The sequence below is a fragment of the Antrostomus carolinensis genome, unplaced genomic scaffold (assembly GCF_000700745.2).
Source record: "Antrostomus carolinensis isolate BGI_N321 unplaced genomic scaffold, ASM70074v2 scaffold54119, whole genome shotgun sequence".
NCBI lineage: Eukaryota > Metazoa > Chordata > Aves > Caprimulgiformes > Caprimulgidae > Antrostomus > Antrostomus carolinensis.
In genome coordinates, this window is record NW_010337532.1 from 42,619 (window position 1) to 59,138 (window position 16,520).

Sequence of the window (16,520 nt, forward strand, 5' to 3'; positions counted from 1 at the left end):
ATGTCTGCTGGGATGAATATATATATATATATATACACACATGTATATGTAAAAAGCAAAATCTATACTTTTCACAAGTCTGTTTAAATATTTAAAACTAGAAAAATCACTACCATCTTGGGTGGAAAGTCTGAATAAACTGAAGCTGACATTTCAAGTATTCTGTAAAATGGCATACCTTAAGTATATTAACAATAATTACATTTTCTAAATCTGGGAGTATTCCTTTGCTTAGTACAGGCTTCTGATTTTTTAAAAAAATATTTTGCATTTCCTCAAATACTACTATCAGCCAAGAAGTGTTCTGTCAAGGGACTCACAAAGCTTGGGTTTAAATTCTACATCTACTCCAGACTTCCTTTGTGATAATTTGGAACATATTACATTGAATGATGACAGATGATTTCCAGCCAAGCCCTCTCGAGAAGGTACTACCTCCATTTTCCATGCTTTTCCTAGGCTCAGTAGAGCCAACAAACAAAATGCATACCCAGGCAGATCCTCCAACTCACGAGATTACACATTAATTCAAAACACTGAGGAAAGTGGATTTACACTAAGATGCCTAATTGCAGACTGGGATGTAAGCAATGGCATTGTGTCAACTCTGCTATGTAGACATCATCATCAGATTTCTGCAGATGCTTGCTCAGTGGATGAGTCAGATTGCTTCCAGTGACAGCCAAGTTGCTGCATTAAGAAGGGCTCTGCATTAACAAGGCTGAGGTACATACATGTTCTGTTGGACGCTTTGTGGAAGGGAAGAAGAAACCTCCAGCATAGCAAAACAATGGACAGTGGTTTCAGAGTGTGGTTTCCTAACTTAGTGTGATCTAAAACAGGATTACTGATGAAAAGACAATGGTCTCTTCCTCCCTCCAACCCCAGCTGCTTCTGCTGCATCAACACTGGCAAAGATGCAGCCTGTCAGGTTACTGCTCTGATCTGGCTGAAAACTAACACTATTGAAATAAGAGTCTTCAGTAATACCTGTCCACTGATCCTACCCACTCCCACTCAGAGTTGCATAATTACCAATGCCAACACAAGAAAGAGGCTGGCAGTAAGCAGGGTAGGGCTGGATGGGACTACACATACTTTTGGCAGCAGCAGTTTCAATCCTAACCCTTTATAAAACCTTTAAGAAATCTTGTAGTTGCCATAGCAAGTCTCCTTAGAACTCTTGGTTAGCCACTGTATCCTCTAATTGTATACAGATTACATACAAAATCAAATTAATACACTGTGGCCTTAGTTTACAGAAGTAATAGAGCATGTGTTTATTATAATGGCATTACCATAATATTTATTATTCATTTAAATGCTACATTGAAGAAAATTTTGCGGAATAAGTGCTGATTTACTTGTAAGACATACAGTTATCCCAGTGTCATTAAAGAGACTATGGTACATACTGAAAGTTAAGAATTTTAACACAGCCTCACAGGATCAGTACACTGAATTTATAACACTTCCTTTATTAACTAAGACAACAGGAATAATACCTTTTTTCAGTATTATTATCTGTGTCTCAAGAAACATACCTGATGGATTACCACTGAAAAGGGTTCATAAAAACCCCTCCAAACACCATATAACAAAACTTTTAAGTTTAAAAAAAACCCAAAACAAACCCCCCAAAACCCAGCAAACCAACAGCAGAATCTAAGTCTAACGTGCCACCGCAGGAGAGCAGTAGAGGTCAAGAGTATCACCAATATTCAACATGCCAGCAATAGCAGGAAATCTGTTAAATAAACAATTCTCATGCAATAGTGATTTGATTGCAAGGGAGGAAGGGAAGAAATCCTTCCTGACTAAATCTGGTAATCTATTAACCAGATAGCATGAAGACATTTCCAGCAAGCACCTGAGAAATCCCTGAGCTTCACTCATTCCACCCTGTATCCTGTTTCTAGCACTTGCCAGACTCCAGTTCCTCACAAAACATTAAAATTAAAAAGCAATACAAATCCAGGAAAGAAATTATGTTCCAAGGTGGAAAGAAAATTTCCTTCCTGGTTAGGTTTTTTTTTTGTTCCTTACAGTAACCTGCAGGCAGCTGGTAACTTTGAAGCTCAGATTGATATATGAAAAATATGGTGCAAACAAACTGGGATCCAATCTCCTTTTAAATCCCACCCGAGATAGCACCATACTAATTTGTTTCACCAGTTCAATACTGTGTCTTCAAGAGTTTTGTACAGTCATGCACTCTTGCAGGACTCGTCAATCTGTATATGAAAACAATTTAGGGTACAAGACAAGACTTCCTAAATTCATTTCACTCCTCAGTTAGAAACCTTCCAATCTGCAGCCTAAATATATTCCTAATTCCTAATATATGTGTTGTTGATGATACTATCTCTTTCTTACTAACTGTATGCACAATGATGTCCTGATTTCATTTAAAGCTTTTCACTTGAATTTTCTAAATGTTTTGGCTATACTTGACATTAGTAGTCAATGCTACAGGAATTTCTGAAAAAAAAAAAAAAAAAATGTTTAGTAAGAACTGCATGGTTAGCCTCAGAGCTAAAAATTATCTTTGTTCCTTGTTCACACAATAGGCAATTTTGATAAAACACATAAAATTAAGAACTGCTTTCACAGAACAGACAATATGTAACCATAACGTATGAGTTGTTTACAAGCAAGTATGGTAACTAAGGATTTCCTCCTGTGCTATAGGATGCAATAACTGTATCTTCTAAAGAGTATTCATTAGCCAAAGAATATCTTTGCAATCTAACCTTCTCAAGCTCTTAATATTAATTTACTGAAGACAGTGTTGGGATTTGTGTTTCCATCAAAAGTCTTTTTCCTTATAAAGAAATGCTAAGTAAAAAAAAAGAACTGCACCTAACAATTCTCATAAGGTACTCATTGCTGAAATAAGCACACTGTACTAGCTCGGGATTTTTAGATTTAGCAAATCTGTGCAAAATAGATTATGAAGCAAAAGCTGTAGTACCTTCTGAATTACTTGACCTCTACATACTTCATCTGCGTTTGCCAACAGAATTACATTTTTAATCATTCACAGATGGTATTCATGAGTATTTTTGTGTTCTAACAAAAAAGAGTTGATGATTCAGGTGGCAAAACCAGTCATATCATTGTTTGAATTATAGAAAAAGGAAAAGGGGGGAGGGGAAAGAGACAGCATGTCACAAACCAATTTAGAATATACTGTTCTGTAAAATAAGAAGTGTTTTAATGTTATTTATAGTACTATTTAAATAGGATGAAATTGAATTTTTAAAAATCTACAAAATACCCGAACTACATATTTCATAACATTTTAAACTGAAAAGGTGAAGCTGTGTTTTAGTCTCTCTAGATGAAAATCAAGCATGTTTGCAATGTTTTAAATAATTCATTCTATTACTACAAGAAAGACTATGTAGAAAGTACTACAAGAAAGAAAATGCTTGCTTTTTTATAAGCTTCAGAAAGAGGAAAGACTGGAAGAGGAGATCTTGTAGTCATTCACACTCTCAAAAAGAGGCTCATTATTTTAATTATTAGGCTGCCAAACTTAGGAGAGATAAAAAGATAAGCAATATTCACTGGGGGAAAAGTGAAAATGGATAGCAGGTACTAAAACAGAAAAGGAAGCAAAGATAGTGATTATGGAAAACAATTATATCTTCTTTTATGCACCGAATAATTTAAATTCTAAAATATTCATGAATTTAAGACTGGAAGAGTGTCCCATAATTGCAAGGTTTTTATTACTCTGACAGACCATCATTATCGTAACATACGTTCTTTCATCCACTTTCTACATAAGTGACATTCAAAGAAGACTGAAGATTACGATTACCATGGTTACTTATTAGCCCACCTACACTATCCACCATGCTAGTTTTTTCACATCTTTCTCCCCTTTATTTCTTGGTAGCTTACATTAGTTAGGGGATTTTCCCCTGCAGTATCTCCCACAACAGCATGTTTACTCTGTCCCTCTCAACTTCCTCGCCTTTTTTCTTTGTTGCCCCACAGAGCTTCAGAGGTAGCAGCCGAGGGTATATATGGGCCTGTCTGTGGTTGCACAGCAAACACCATGAAAAAGAAGCCACTGTTGGCCCTTTCTCTTCAATCACTGCCTTTCAATCCATACTTTCCTTCTGTAAAGGAAGCAGGACTGTTATGCTCTCAGCCACATGCATCAACACTCAACTTACTATTAACTATCATTCCAATCAAAAAGAAACCTTCAGCATCAGTACATTATATATAAAAAAAAAAATTAAAAAAATCAGTGTTTTCTCTAGCCCTAACTTAGAGCTAAGTAAAGGGGTTTTAAAAATAAACTGCCAGTTACTGAATTCAAATAATGAATATGGGCTATCTTTTTGCTATTTTAAGCATTATTAAGATCCAAATTTAAAAAACAAACAAAACACCCAAACAAAGCCCAGTGTTTAAATTCTGAGAAAGGCATGATCTGATGTAGAAGGGGGAAAAACAGCAGCCTTGCCACAACACCAAGGAAGAAATCTCTGAATCGCCAGACAATCCAGAGATACCTGCAGTAAAAGACAAGACAGAGTGCTGTAAAAGGAAAGAGGGAATTTTGTGCACTACAAATACTGTTTGTTTCCAATTGATTAAGAAGTTTGAGTTTGAGTCTTGAACTGCAAAGAGCCTGGGATGTTAACATAGACCAGTTAATAAACTGTCCTGTGCAGGGCTGACCTCAAGAGGTCTCTTCCATCTCCTCCTTCACACAGGCCAGCCAGGAGAATTCCTCCAGCCAGAAGCAGTAAGACAATTCCAGGTCCGGCAGTATTACTGCCACAGCCTAACAAATACTACTTTAAATGAATCTGGTATAGTACCGTTTGTCAGCTTTAAAGAACACTCCACATATCATCAGACTATTGCTATTTTACAAGCTAATGCTTGTGCATTTTATCAATTCAATGCACAGTCTCAAAACAATCATTTCAGGAGATGTAACGTAATTTGAAAAGCACACATCTGGAAAGCAGAATCAAATCTAATTTAAAGTATGAGGGGAGCTGAGAAAAGCACTGTTGAAAATGAGGTCATAATACATGTCTAAAACTAAAGGTTTGTGGGTTGTTTTTTTTTAATAGTCTCATATTTAATGACATTTCTTTATATTTAAATAGTGACATTTTGAAGCATTTTGTGCAATATTTACAGGACAATTTCAGAGTACTTAATGAATTCAGCACTAAATGCTACTCTGAAAAGAGAATTTAATCACTCATTTTTCTTCATACTACAATTTCTATCAAGCTATTTTCATCGTTATTTTAATTCTCTCAGGTAAGTTATAAATTTAGCTTTTAGAAATTTTTTAAGAGGGAAAGCAATACCTGATTTAACGTACAAAAATTCCTCCTGACATACAGCACTACATCACAAATGCCAGAGAACTAAGCCTGCCCAGTACTTTCGCACTTTCTGTTCCCCAACCAGCAAGTGACTGACCTTCCTTGAGACTTTTCTGGCTGTTTGCCTCAAGGCATTCCTTCTCCTTCAGGGGCTTGACATCTCCTGCAGGTAAAATCTCGGAAAAGCCCTGTTGCTGCTTCTTGGAGCTATCGATCATGATGAGAATCCTTTAGAATGGCAACATCCACCACAAGAAAAAAATATTAATTTGGCACCAAGCAGTACACTGCTGTCCTGAACACTGCTTCCAGGTCCTTCCTCCTAAGAAATGAGCAATTTCGCCTTTGTGCAGCCGAAAGCAGCCATCATCCTTCACTTTCCAGGCTGACCGGCAGTGCACTCGGTCTGCTTTGCAGACTGTAATCGCTCAGACAGCAGGCACAGAGCATGTGAAGCAAAACTCCCAAATCCCACCTCTTTTCCTAGACAACCACTCCCCCCTTTCCCTTTAGTCACGCTTGCTTGCTTCCTCTGCACAGTCGTGTTTCAATGTGCAGCTTGATGGTCAATCATCTGACAAAGAATGAGTCAAGCAGTTAAAAATAAATCCAGCAATTGCTGAAGGAGCAGCATTCCCTGATACCCAAGACAAACCACTGCTGAGGACTCGCTCCCTTTTCCCCTTCCTTCTCCCTTCCCCCACTACTCTGAGCACTGCCGCAGGCACTAGAAATACTTTATCTTTCCCTGACTGGCACATTCATTACTCATTAAGTTTCACCAGTAAACAAAGCCGCATGTTGGCATTTGAAAACATTACACTGAGAAACCTTCCCACCAGCCCCAGCCCCAGCTCTGGTTCCAGAGCCATTTATCTAGCAGAGGTAAGCGAGAAAACCAGTTACGAGTTCCATGTCTGTCTTTGCAGTGCAAGAGAGATTCTGTTCCTTGTAAATAACTAAAACCCAAGTATTTTATCATTTTCCTTTTTCCATTACAGTTACACATCTTGTTATTCCCAGCAGTTTTAGGAGTATTTCCTCCCACAGTCTCTGACCTGCCATTCTCTCCAGCACTTCCCATTTATCTCACATCAGTCATCAAATTTCAGTGTCAACCTCGAAGATTTTGGGGAAATGGATCCCCTCTAATTATCTAGTATTGGCCATGAGGGAACAGCAGACTAATTTGCATTTCATTAGAGAAAACTAATTATACATAATTTTAAGTAGTCACGACATGTCAATAAGTAACTCTAGCAGGTGCATTTTCCTTTCCCTTTGACCTAAAAATGGTATCGTTCTATGTATTTTCCACACCCCTATTTTTATATTTTAAATCCTTCAGCCTGAAATTATAAAGGACACCTCCACTCAGAAAAACCGTTTCACTTTTATGGCAGCGGATTTGAAAAGAGCTATATACAATAACAAACACCTGGTGCAGAATTTTTTAAAGGGGAAACTAGAAAAAACAATATATCATCTTGCCTCTTTGGATCTTTCTACAAGACAATCATTAAACACCAACTCTTCACCTTAACAGTGCACTCCCTGGGCAAGCAATTGATACCATGGGGTGTGGGGCTGTGTGACACAGCCAGCAAGACTTGAAAGCCTCTCCCTGTCTTCCTGCTGCTGGGAGAAGGCAGACCTGCATCTACTCAGATTCAAAGGAGACGTGAGCTGACTAGGCCGTATCAACTTCTTGACATCTAAGGAGGTGAAAATGCAGGCAAAAGAAAAATTCTTGCGGCATAAATTATTTGAGGCAGCTCTCCCAGTCTAAAGATTTGTTGTTTGCATATCATTTGTATAAAAATTATCAGCTTAAATTGCATTTTTCTTCAACAAAAATTATACACTATTTCAGTACATCTCTTTTGCAGTGATTTTTACTGAACACAAGGAAAAAAAAATACTGTGGAAGAACTCCTTCATAAATCAAATGAACTTCCTCACTGCCTGCAGCTGGAACACTTACTATGCATAAGAAACAAAATTACTGTTGAGAAATTCCACATATTCAGAAAAAAACCCCCAAACAAATTCAGACAAATAGAATACAAACACATGAAGCCCAATTACAAACAGCAAGAGCATATGAAAACCAGAAGTTGAAATTAAAGATACACAGCAAGCTTTTTGTTTCAGTAAAAACTCTATCTATTGGAATTCGCATCATCTTTAGTGGGCAGAAGCACCTCATTTTAATTTCAGTTTAAGTTGTATATATTGCATACAATTGGGCAAAATGAAGAAAAAAGGCTTCAGAATGGCACATCCTCGTCAGTTCCATAAACCAAAATCCAGTAACATCTCATTTAACAGCAATGTATTGTACAAGTTTTTCATAAACATTTGTTTGCTCTTAATCTAAGGTAATAAATGTTTTTTCTTTCCATCCTTCTGCAATACAGACATTCAAGTGTTCTGACAACCTTCAGCCAACAGGAAAAGCGTAACTTAAAAAGAGGAAGCGTCTAACAGATATTCACCAAAATCACAATGTACAGGAGGAACCAATGCAGCAACACCGTACCCTCCACAGTGCCAGCTTGTCACCACTCAGAACAGACCCGTTATCTTTTTAAGTATCAGTGATCTGGTGAGTGAGATCACTAACTGTGAGCAACTTTACAACCTCATTAAACATGAAGTAACTAAGCAACAATTGCTTTAACAGTACACTGCAACTCTTCACATCATATGGAGCCCATTCCTTTGCAGTCCCACAAAAAAACCCCTACAGATGAAAAAAGAAAATGTGAACAGCCTTAGGGATTTAATCTATTTCACTACCACAAGATTTTGAAGTGTGGAAAAAAGCTTCATTACTCAGACATTTATTTCATCTTGGCTTTATGCACACCTTGATGAATTGCTTGGTCATTTATTACTGTGTTAGGATAATACAGTTCATCATTGTCTAATAATTTCTTGACATGCGAAAATAGTGCTCTGACTACACAAACTAAAACAGTCATTTAAATAATCCCTGTTATCATTTATTCCATTTCTTCTTTAAACAGTAAGAATGTTACCTCAAACTGTTAACTTAAGAATTTCTGCATTGGGGTTTTTTGTTTGTTCCCCCTAGCCTCCCAGTTGCCACTTACAGTAGATTCCTGTTCTACCTTCGTGTTTTGTTAAAAAAACCCCTTTTTTTTCCTATACCAGTACATAAGTTCTTTGCTTTGAATACTTAAGACATTTGTCAAACAACTCAGCAGTCAATCTTGTACAGACAGTTTTATGCTTCTATTTAAGATATACAAAACCCAAAACATTCAAGTCTCTCATCTTCATGTTCTTCTGCTAGTGAAACATCAAATATATCTTTCTATTTGTTTTTTCAAAAAGTCAAATGAAAAATTTGAGCAATTTTTGAACTGGCATTGTGTACTATGCTGTGACTAAGGATTTACCTCAGAACGACCGGAGACTTTGTGGTATTGTATCCACCACTGTGGTCACCAACTACCTCAGTTACTCTTCCCAGAAAAATAGCAAACACTTACAGTGATATCAAATTTATAAGTCTGCATGTTCTACTTCTCCCACTAAAACCTGCCCAAATTCCATTTGAGGAAGGACATATGTTGGCAGGGTTCTGTTTAAATGGAAATTCTCTACCGTTCAGCCTTGCCCGTATAGACATCTAAATAAATAAATAATTATTTTAAAAGCATATCTGTAAAATACTTAAAAATATATTTCATATATATGTTTAACTGCATTAAATATATATATTTTTAAAGGACAACATTTGGTCATCCACTGTATTACGTATGATTTGCAAAAGACTCGTATAATAAACACTGCACATCAATTACCAGTTCTGTTTGCACTACATTACCTTGTTGTAGCGGCTGTATCACAAGCTAACATTTCAACAATAAGATATGCAGCTAAGGTTTGGTTCTAACAATTTAAAACAATTATATAGCGGAATTTAAAATTAACTCAACATTCTTTTCTAGCTATACATTTAGTTCCACAAGGAATTTCAGGAAAAAAAAGGCAGAATAAGACAGTTTGATCAAGAGATCTCTTTAAAGGAAAACATACTTTCCGTATCTCCTGTAATCACTCAAATGCCAAGCCCTCTAACAGGATCTTTTCATATATACCAGATGCTTTAAATTGAGTCAGTCACAGGTCACGTCTCCCATGTTAATCTCTTCACAATAAGCAGATAATTAAAAAAAAATAATAATTCTATAAATCAAACTAAAATGACGGAATGTTTGTTTAGAAGTTTACCAAATGGAATGACCCTGCTGGAATTCTTTCATGTAGCCTGTGAAAATGTCAGAATATATTCCATTTAAGAGGTCACAGTCCCTAGAGAGCTCTGAGTTTTGGCCTGTATGTCTTTTCACATGCTTTAATATTTGAAAATTGTTCCTTGTAGACACTGACTGATGCCCTGGGAATGCTAGGATTGTGGGAACTGGCAGTACCAATGACAAAGTCAGACTTACTGGGAAATCAGTACCTACTCAGTTTGCTCTCTCATCTCATAACAGATAAGACAACATTAAAATATTTACAGGGAGACCAGAAGAATCCACAGTTTAGAAGATACTTGTTTTCTTCTACTGACACTGTTAAAACAAAAACAAACTCTCAAAAAAACCACAGCACCCCCCCAAAAAAATCCCAATACACAGAGACAAATATATATGAATTACAATATGCTGTGTGTTCTTACAAAGGGTTATTTAGTAGAATATTTGCACTGGATGTTCCATGGATTATTAAAACTTTAAAAGAAAGACAAAGCACAGAATTGCTGAGGTTGGAAGCAACCTCTTGAGATCACCCAGCCCAACCCTCTGCTCAAGCAGGGTCAGCTGGAACAGGCTGTCTAGGACTGGAGATTCCACCACCTCTGGGCAACCACTCTTCTACACACACACACAGAGTATATATACACTATACTATAAATATATACATACGCACACACACACACTTCTGTTGTAAACATATAAATTATATACTACTTGTATATCTATATAGGTCTTTTGGAATATACTTGGTTTTCTGTTTTTGTGGTTCCCACCCTGTTGTGGGAGTGTTGTTGTTACTCAGAATACCTGGATGCTGTCTTTCAGATCTCAGTGCTTTCAGGTTAGTGACAATGAAATTGATGAATTTCAGTTGACATTTCCAATTATTCTGTGTCAATCTATTACTTTAATCAGAACTAAGTTTTCCATTTGTTCTTCTCTAGTCTTCCCACTCCCCACTTCCATCTTTTCTTCACTTTAACTTTCCAGACTCTCTCAAGAAAGTAACTTCTAAGCACAGTAACCTACCTACATACCAGTAGGAAAGGAAAAAATATGCCTCACTGAAGATCTCAAAACAGTGGAAAAAATCTGTCATACACAGATAAAAGGACAATGTCCCAAATTTCACCTGGTTCCCTAGTATCAAATGTGCAGTTTCAAAACTATTAATTGCACAGAGGATTAAGAATTTGTTCAGAAGCCATAAAGCTATGCCAAGAATGCATGTTACTAGTGCTACATAATGAGGGAGTGGAAGATAAGAGATAACAGGCAAACTAATATACCCACAACTCTTTTAGATGCCAGAAAAATTCCCTTGGTTCATCAAATTTATTTAAGAATTATCATTAGGTTAAGTGTGATGTAGATTTCATTCAGTTATTTTGAGAACTGTCTGTCTCCCAGCTGGCTCAACTGGTCCCTTAGGACGACTCAATATACACCATTTGGAGTATTTGGTTTCATTTTGGTTTTGTTTTTGGGTTTGTGGGTTTTTTTTGTTTTGGTTTGGGGAAGGAGGGTCTTCCCAAGACCCCCTCTTCTTTGCATCTTCACCTAAATTCAGTACAGTTCCCCCCAAGCCCTAGTGGCCCTGCAGGAAGTTGTCATTCTCATCTGACCTTCAGTGCCTCAAGGTCTTTGCTCCTGAATGTCATTGTTCTTATGCAGCCAGAGACACTCATTTCTTTGGGCTAATTTCTTCTAATAGAGATTTTACCAGTCCCGCTTTTACTTTAAGATACTCACTTTCCCAAGGCATTTTTTTCCTAACAAAACATCCAAGACTCTTAGCTCTTTTCTCAATTACCTCAGTTCTGCTGTAGAATATTAGCTGGCAGTGATCAAGGAGGGAGACCTAGCAGACAGCCATGGTCAGTACGTCACAACCTTTTCTACCCTTCTCCAGTACAAGATACACAACCTCAAACAGAACCAGAACAAAATCCTGCACCTACTCTGGTTCTGAGATTAGAAAAGCAGACACCCATGAGCTTCCATTAGTTGGAACAAAAATGTTTCACCACACAACGCAGAGGATAGAGAACAGGCACATGCACAATCTGAAATGATTTCTAGCCAAAGCAAAGAGCTGAAGCAGGCCTACAGAGTGCTAAAGGACAGTCAATGGCCTGTACAGGAGCCAACCAATTCTCTACCCATTTTACAATAACCTAACCAGGCTCTCATCTGTGGGTTACAACTGCACAAGTGTAACTTAGATGTCTTTCTTTTTCAGATACTATTTGCCACTGTCAGAAGGAGATTCTGGCACGCTGGTATAGTCAAGGAAGCCACTGCAAAGCCAAGAGACACTGCTGTAAAACACAGAAGCTAGGACCTTTTCATTTTACATGCACCTTGAAACAGCTATGATTGCATGGCTCCTGACACCCAGACCTTCACACCTACCTCTACCAGCCAAAGTGGCATGCTCACCAATTCTGGGAAAGTACTAATGCAGCATGCAAAAAGCTTTGCTCATGCAGTGCTTCCTTTTTTTGATGGTATCTGCATGTGCAATCCCTTCCCACTCTTTGGCTCTGAAACAGCAGGTTGGAAGGCTGCAAGCAGATCATTCCCATCCACCCTCCTGCTGTCAGCAGCAGACAGCCTATCCTTCCCTCCCTTGCCACCTCCTGGCTCTCAGGCAGAGAAGCTTGTGGCACCGTGGTACAGTGTGTGGGTAGCATATTGTACTTCAGCTGTGGCATGCTGCTTGCTACTCTGTCATTCTTCCTCCACTGCCATCCAGCTGAACAACACCTAGTCATCAATTTTCTCCCTCGTGCTCCTAAAGAGCAGCCTCATCTGTGTCACTTTTCTCCTACCCCCACCACTGTCCTTCCTAAGGACACAGAAAGCAAATACAGCGTACACAACCCTGCGTTCTTCAGGCAGGGATGCAAACCAAGGGCTCCTTAAGGCGCTGGCATTCTTTTTCCCAACCTCCATTTATGTGAGGAGCTCAACTGCTCATGTGACATACACAGACTATACACCAGTGACTGCCAGAATTGCAGGCATGTCACGGACAAAAAGCAGAACCAATGAAAAGGTAACTTTTGCTGCTTTTTGGCAAGTGGAACAAGAGTTCCTCCAGCCAACAGGCATGATAATATGCTGCAATAAACATGGCACAAGTTTACATGATCAATGCATTGTCTGTATTGCTTAATTAGCCAGAAAGATGCAGATTAATGAGAAACTAAAATGACTTTCATTAGTAATCCAGTATTGCCCACAGCCATTAACATGAAAACAGCTCAAAAGAAAAATGGGAATCTTAAAATTGTGACAGTCCAGAAGACCAACATACATCATCCTGGAAAGATGATTCTTTGTTATTACACCCAAATACATATCCAAGGTTACCTTCTAGAAACAGTTTGCTGTTCTAACCCCAAATAATTAGTGTTTGCTTTCGAGATAGTTCAGTTAAAGTATTTCAGCACTACAATAAAATCTTCACCTAGCAAATCAGCTTGAAAACTCCCACTACTTGCCTGCTATTAAAATATGAAACATTAACTGGTTAATATTTGTGTTTCACAGACTTTTTATCATGCAAGGCAGATGTCTGAAAACAGACAGTTGAGAGGACAAGAATATGTTGCTGCCCTTCTCTCCCTCCACAAATAAACTATCCAATAGTCTTTAACCAGGGAGTAAAAACGTGCATGTAGTAAAACGTCTGGAGAAGCTTAAGATGCTATTGTCCTTCAACTGTTTGATATTGATCCTGTACTCTAAGTTACAACCTCTTCAACACAGTTGAGAGCATATTTCCTTTGCCAACTCAAGGGACAACAGTTTCAGTGGAGCTTAATCTAAACTATGAGATTCTGCACCAAAAAATACTGAGCTATGCTCACCTTACCTCTTGCTAGTTTGCTGTATGACTGTGATCTCTGGGGGCAGACTGGGCAGCAGAAAAACAGTAAAATGTAAAAAGAGGATGAAGTAGCAACACCTCAAATGACAGTTGTCTCACCAGGCATGCGCGTGCAATTTCATTGTACATTTGTTACCCTGCTGTGATTACCTCCCTGTAAACCAAAACCAAACCAAAGCATAAGCCTCCCACACTTCTAGTGTCATTGGAAAAGCTTGAAACGCAGTTTCTGTACTAACTCGTGCAAGCCAGCTTAACAGCACTGTGCAGAACAATACTAGAATAATTCAGTGTCTACTGGACTGCTGCCAAAAGACTCATTCAAGTAAACAAAAGGTTTAAAGGATCACTACCAAAGCTCACAGTAAGCATAATGCTTACTGCATAAAACTAGGCTTCCTGCATAAAAACATTCAACAAAAAAACCCGTAAGCATTTCACATTTTTTAAGTACCATTTTATTTCTGCATACTAAAATCTCATATGCTTACAGACTTCATAATAGTGACATGTTAAAATACTCTTGAAGAAATCCAGTTTTGGTAAAAAGTAAAAACAAAGACTAACTATTAAAGCTACTTTTAATATGAATCCATCAAGCTGAAATTTTACTTTCACAGATTTTCTTCTGACTTTCATCACCGCTACAAAAAATATTTTTAACCAAATTAACCAAAATTACTAAATCCGAATTTGTGTGTGAACAATAGTTTGGGTGCTCTGGAGGATGACAGTGTCCAAATCTCTTTTTGTTGTTTTAATAAAGCAATTTGAACATAAACGTCCATTTCTTCCAGGAACAAAAGCAGCCAGCCTGTACAAAGTCAGAAATAGTCAGATCTTTCGCATAAGGACAGGAAAAGACCTAGGAGGCTCCTCTTAAGTTAGTTTAGGAATTTTTTGCATACTACTAACGCAGCATTCTCTCAGTGGCAGGATGCTCGAACAACATTAGAAAGATCTATAAAACTGAAAAGTATAGGAAATTGCACCAGTGTCTATCAAACACTTCATCATGTCTGTCAGACTGTGTTCCTACGATTATATGATTTATCAATCTGCCTTGCATATTGTTGAGCCTTTTCCTTTTCAAAAGCAATAGGATTGTGCTAATAATGGCCTTGAAAACAACACCTAACCTTTCGGCCAAGCCCAGACAGATAACTTGCTCTTGCACAAAAGACAAAGGTGAAGAGAGGCCACGGCCCATTACGTCAACTTCATACAATCTCTTCCTCAAATAAGACATTAAAATCTTTGTGGAAGGCCAGATACTTACTATGGACAAATAATCAAAAGTATCCTAAGTCATAAGAGGAATTATGATAAATAATGAAGAGGAGAGTAACAGGGCACTGGTTCTTAAGTCAACTGGCACCGAGGAGTGAGAGGCACCTTCTCAAATTATTCATTTCTCCCCCACCACTTTATTTATGAAAATCTCCTGTTATTTCAAAAATCCAGAGCCCTTAAGCATTAAAATGTCTTGTCGATGCCTTTTCTTTGGAAAATAAACAAGAAGGAAATTACATATGAAGACAATACAAAACCCTACCTATAAATTATTTCACTCATTCATGAAAGCACAAAAATACTTTCAAGTTGGGAAGAATGCCTAAGAAAAAAAAACAACTGTCCAACACAGAAGAACTAAAAATGAAAGACTAAAGGGCAAACATGAATAAGTTTAGCACCTGAAGCTGCATACCTCATTTTACTGCTTGTTTGACAACTTAACTTTATTAGTAAAAGCAGGAAGATAATAAAACAATTAAGTTCAGTGAAGGGGATATATATGTACTTAACACAGTCATAGCAAGGTTTGTCAAAAGAGATATTTACAAGCTTCTCATCTTAAAAGGGATTTTTCCAGTTTAATTTAGTGTATTCTCGTAGTAGTAGCCACCTTCAGAAATGAAAAGTTTAACTTATTTAGACTCAGCACAGATACCCATGTCATCCATTTCGGTTTTACAGGCAATTAACAAAACCCAAACAGATGAGTTTTGTAGAAATCCAGTTACACACAGGATGCAAAAAAAATGCACTACGTTCTCTTTTTGAAGAGGCTTATGAGTTGAGTGTTGGCATTTTTAGCCTCATTATGAAATAGCTTTCTTTAAATACATATTTCTGTTGCTTCCTTGATAAGAAGGTAAAATGTTGTAAGATATCTTAAAACAAGCTTCTGGTATAGACATACCTATTATCAATTTAAAATCAAATAGTAGCCAAGAAAAACTAATGTCTCCCAACTTACAATTTTTTTTTCTGCCTTAGAAAAAATAATTCTTAGGGATGCAGAGCCAAAATATTAAATAGCTTCAGGTCCCTTAGTTTAAAATACTTTGAATACATTGTATCAGTTCAGAGTATTTTGTATTTCAGGATCTTCACACATAGAATAAAAAGTAATGAAGTGATTGTAAAAGACAAGCTCAAGAATTCAAAGAGGTTGTCATTCTACATTCATATAAGCTAAGCCTAAGTCTCTCTGCTATCATATTTTCCCTGTATTATGTTTTTCTTTCTTGGAGTGCTATGTAACACTCAGGGTACGTACGCAGAGCACCACAGACTTAGTCCCTTGTTGTGTAAAAAGGAGCATCTTGGTTATAGACAATATTCCACATCTTTCTGAAACAGAGAATACCATGACTTGGACCTGTCCCCAGGTATTTGAGATCCATACAGCCTAGTAAGATATATGCCCATTTCTTCTGCTTTAAAGACAGGATATTCAGATAGTTTTCTTGTTATTTAATAATGCTTTTACTATTACAACTGAATTAACAGCTAGACCAATTTAAAAACATGCTTCAAAAACCAAATACTTCACTTATATACTTTCAGTGTTCCCACTATTTACTACAAATACTGGAAAACGAATCTTCATTATTAGAAGATATTAGTGTGAGAAAACAAACACTGGGCCCCGCTCCCTGCCCCCCCCCC

The 16,520-nt window shown here is 37.5% G+C and overlaps 1 protein-coding gene across 2 annotated transcripts in view; it reads right to left on the reverse strand.

Annotated features, from left to right (window-relative positions):
• MRTFB (myocardin related transcription factor B) overlaps positions 1–16,520 on the reverse strand; it is a 50,968-nt gene that overhangs the window by 33,576 nt on the left and 872 nt on the right. Inside the window, exon 1 of one of the 2 annotated variants that reach the window (XM_029086783.1) lies at positions 5,470–5,590. The exons of the other annotated variant lie outside the window; for it this stretch is intronic. Within the exon in view, the coding sequence (XP_028942616.1) occupies positions 5,470–5,590 (121 nt within the window). Of the gene's footprint in view, positions 1–5,469; positions 5,591–16,520 lie in introns of those variants that run through there. 2 annotated transcript variants of the gene reach the window in all.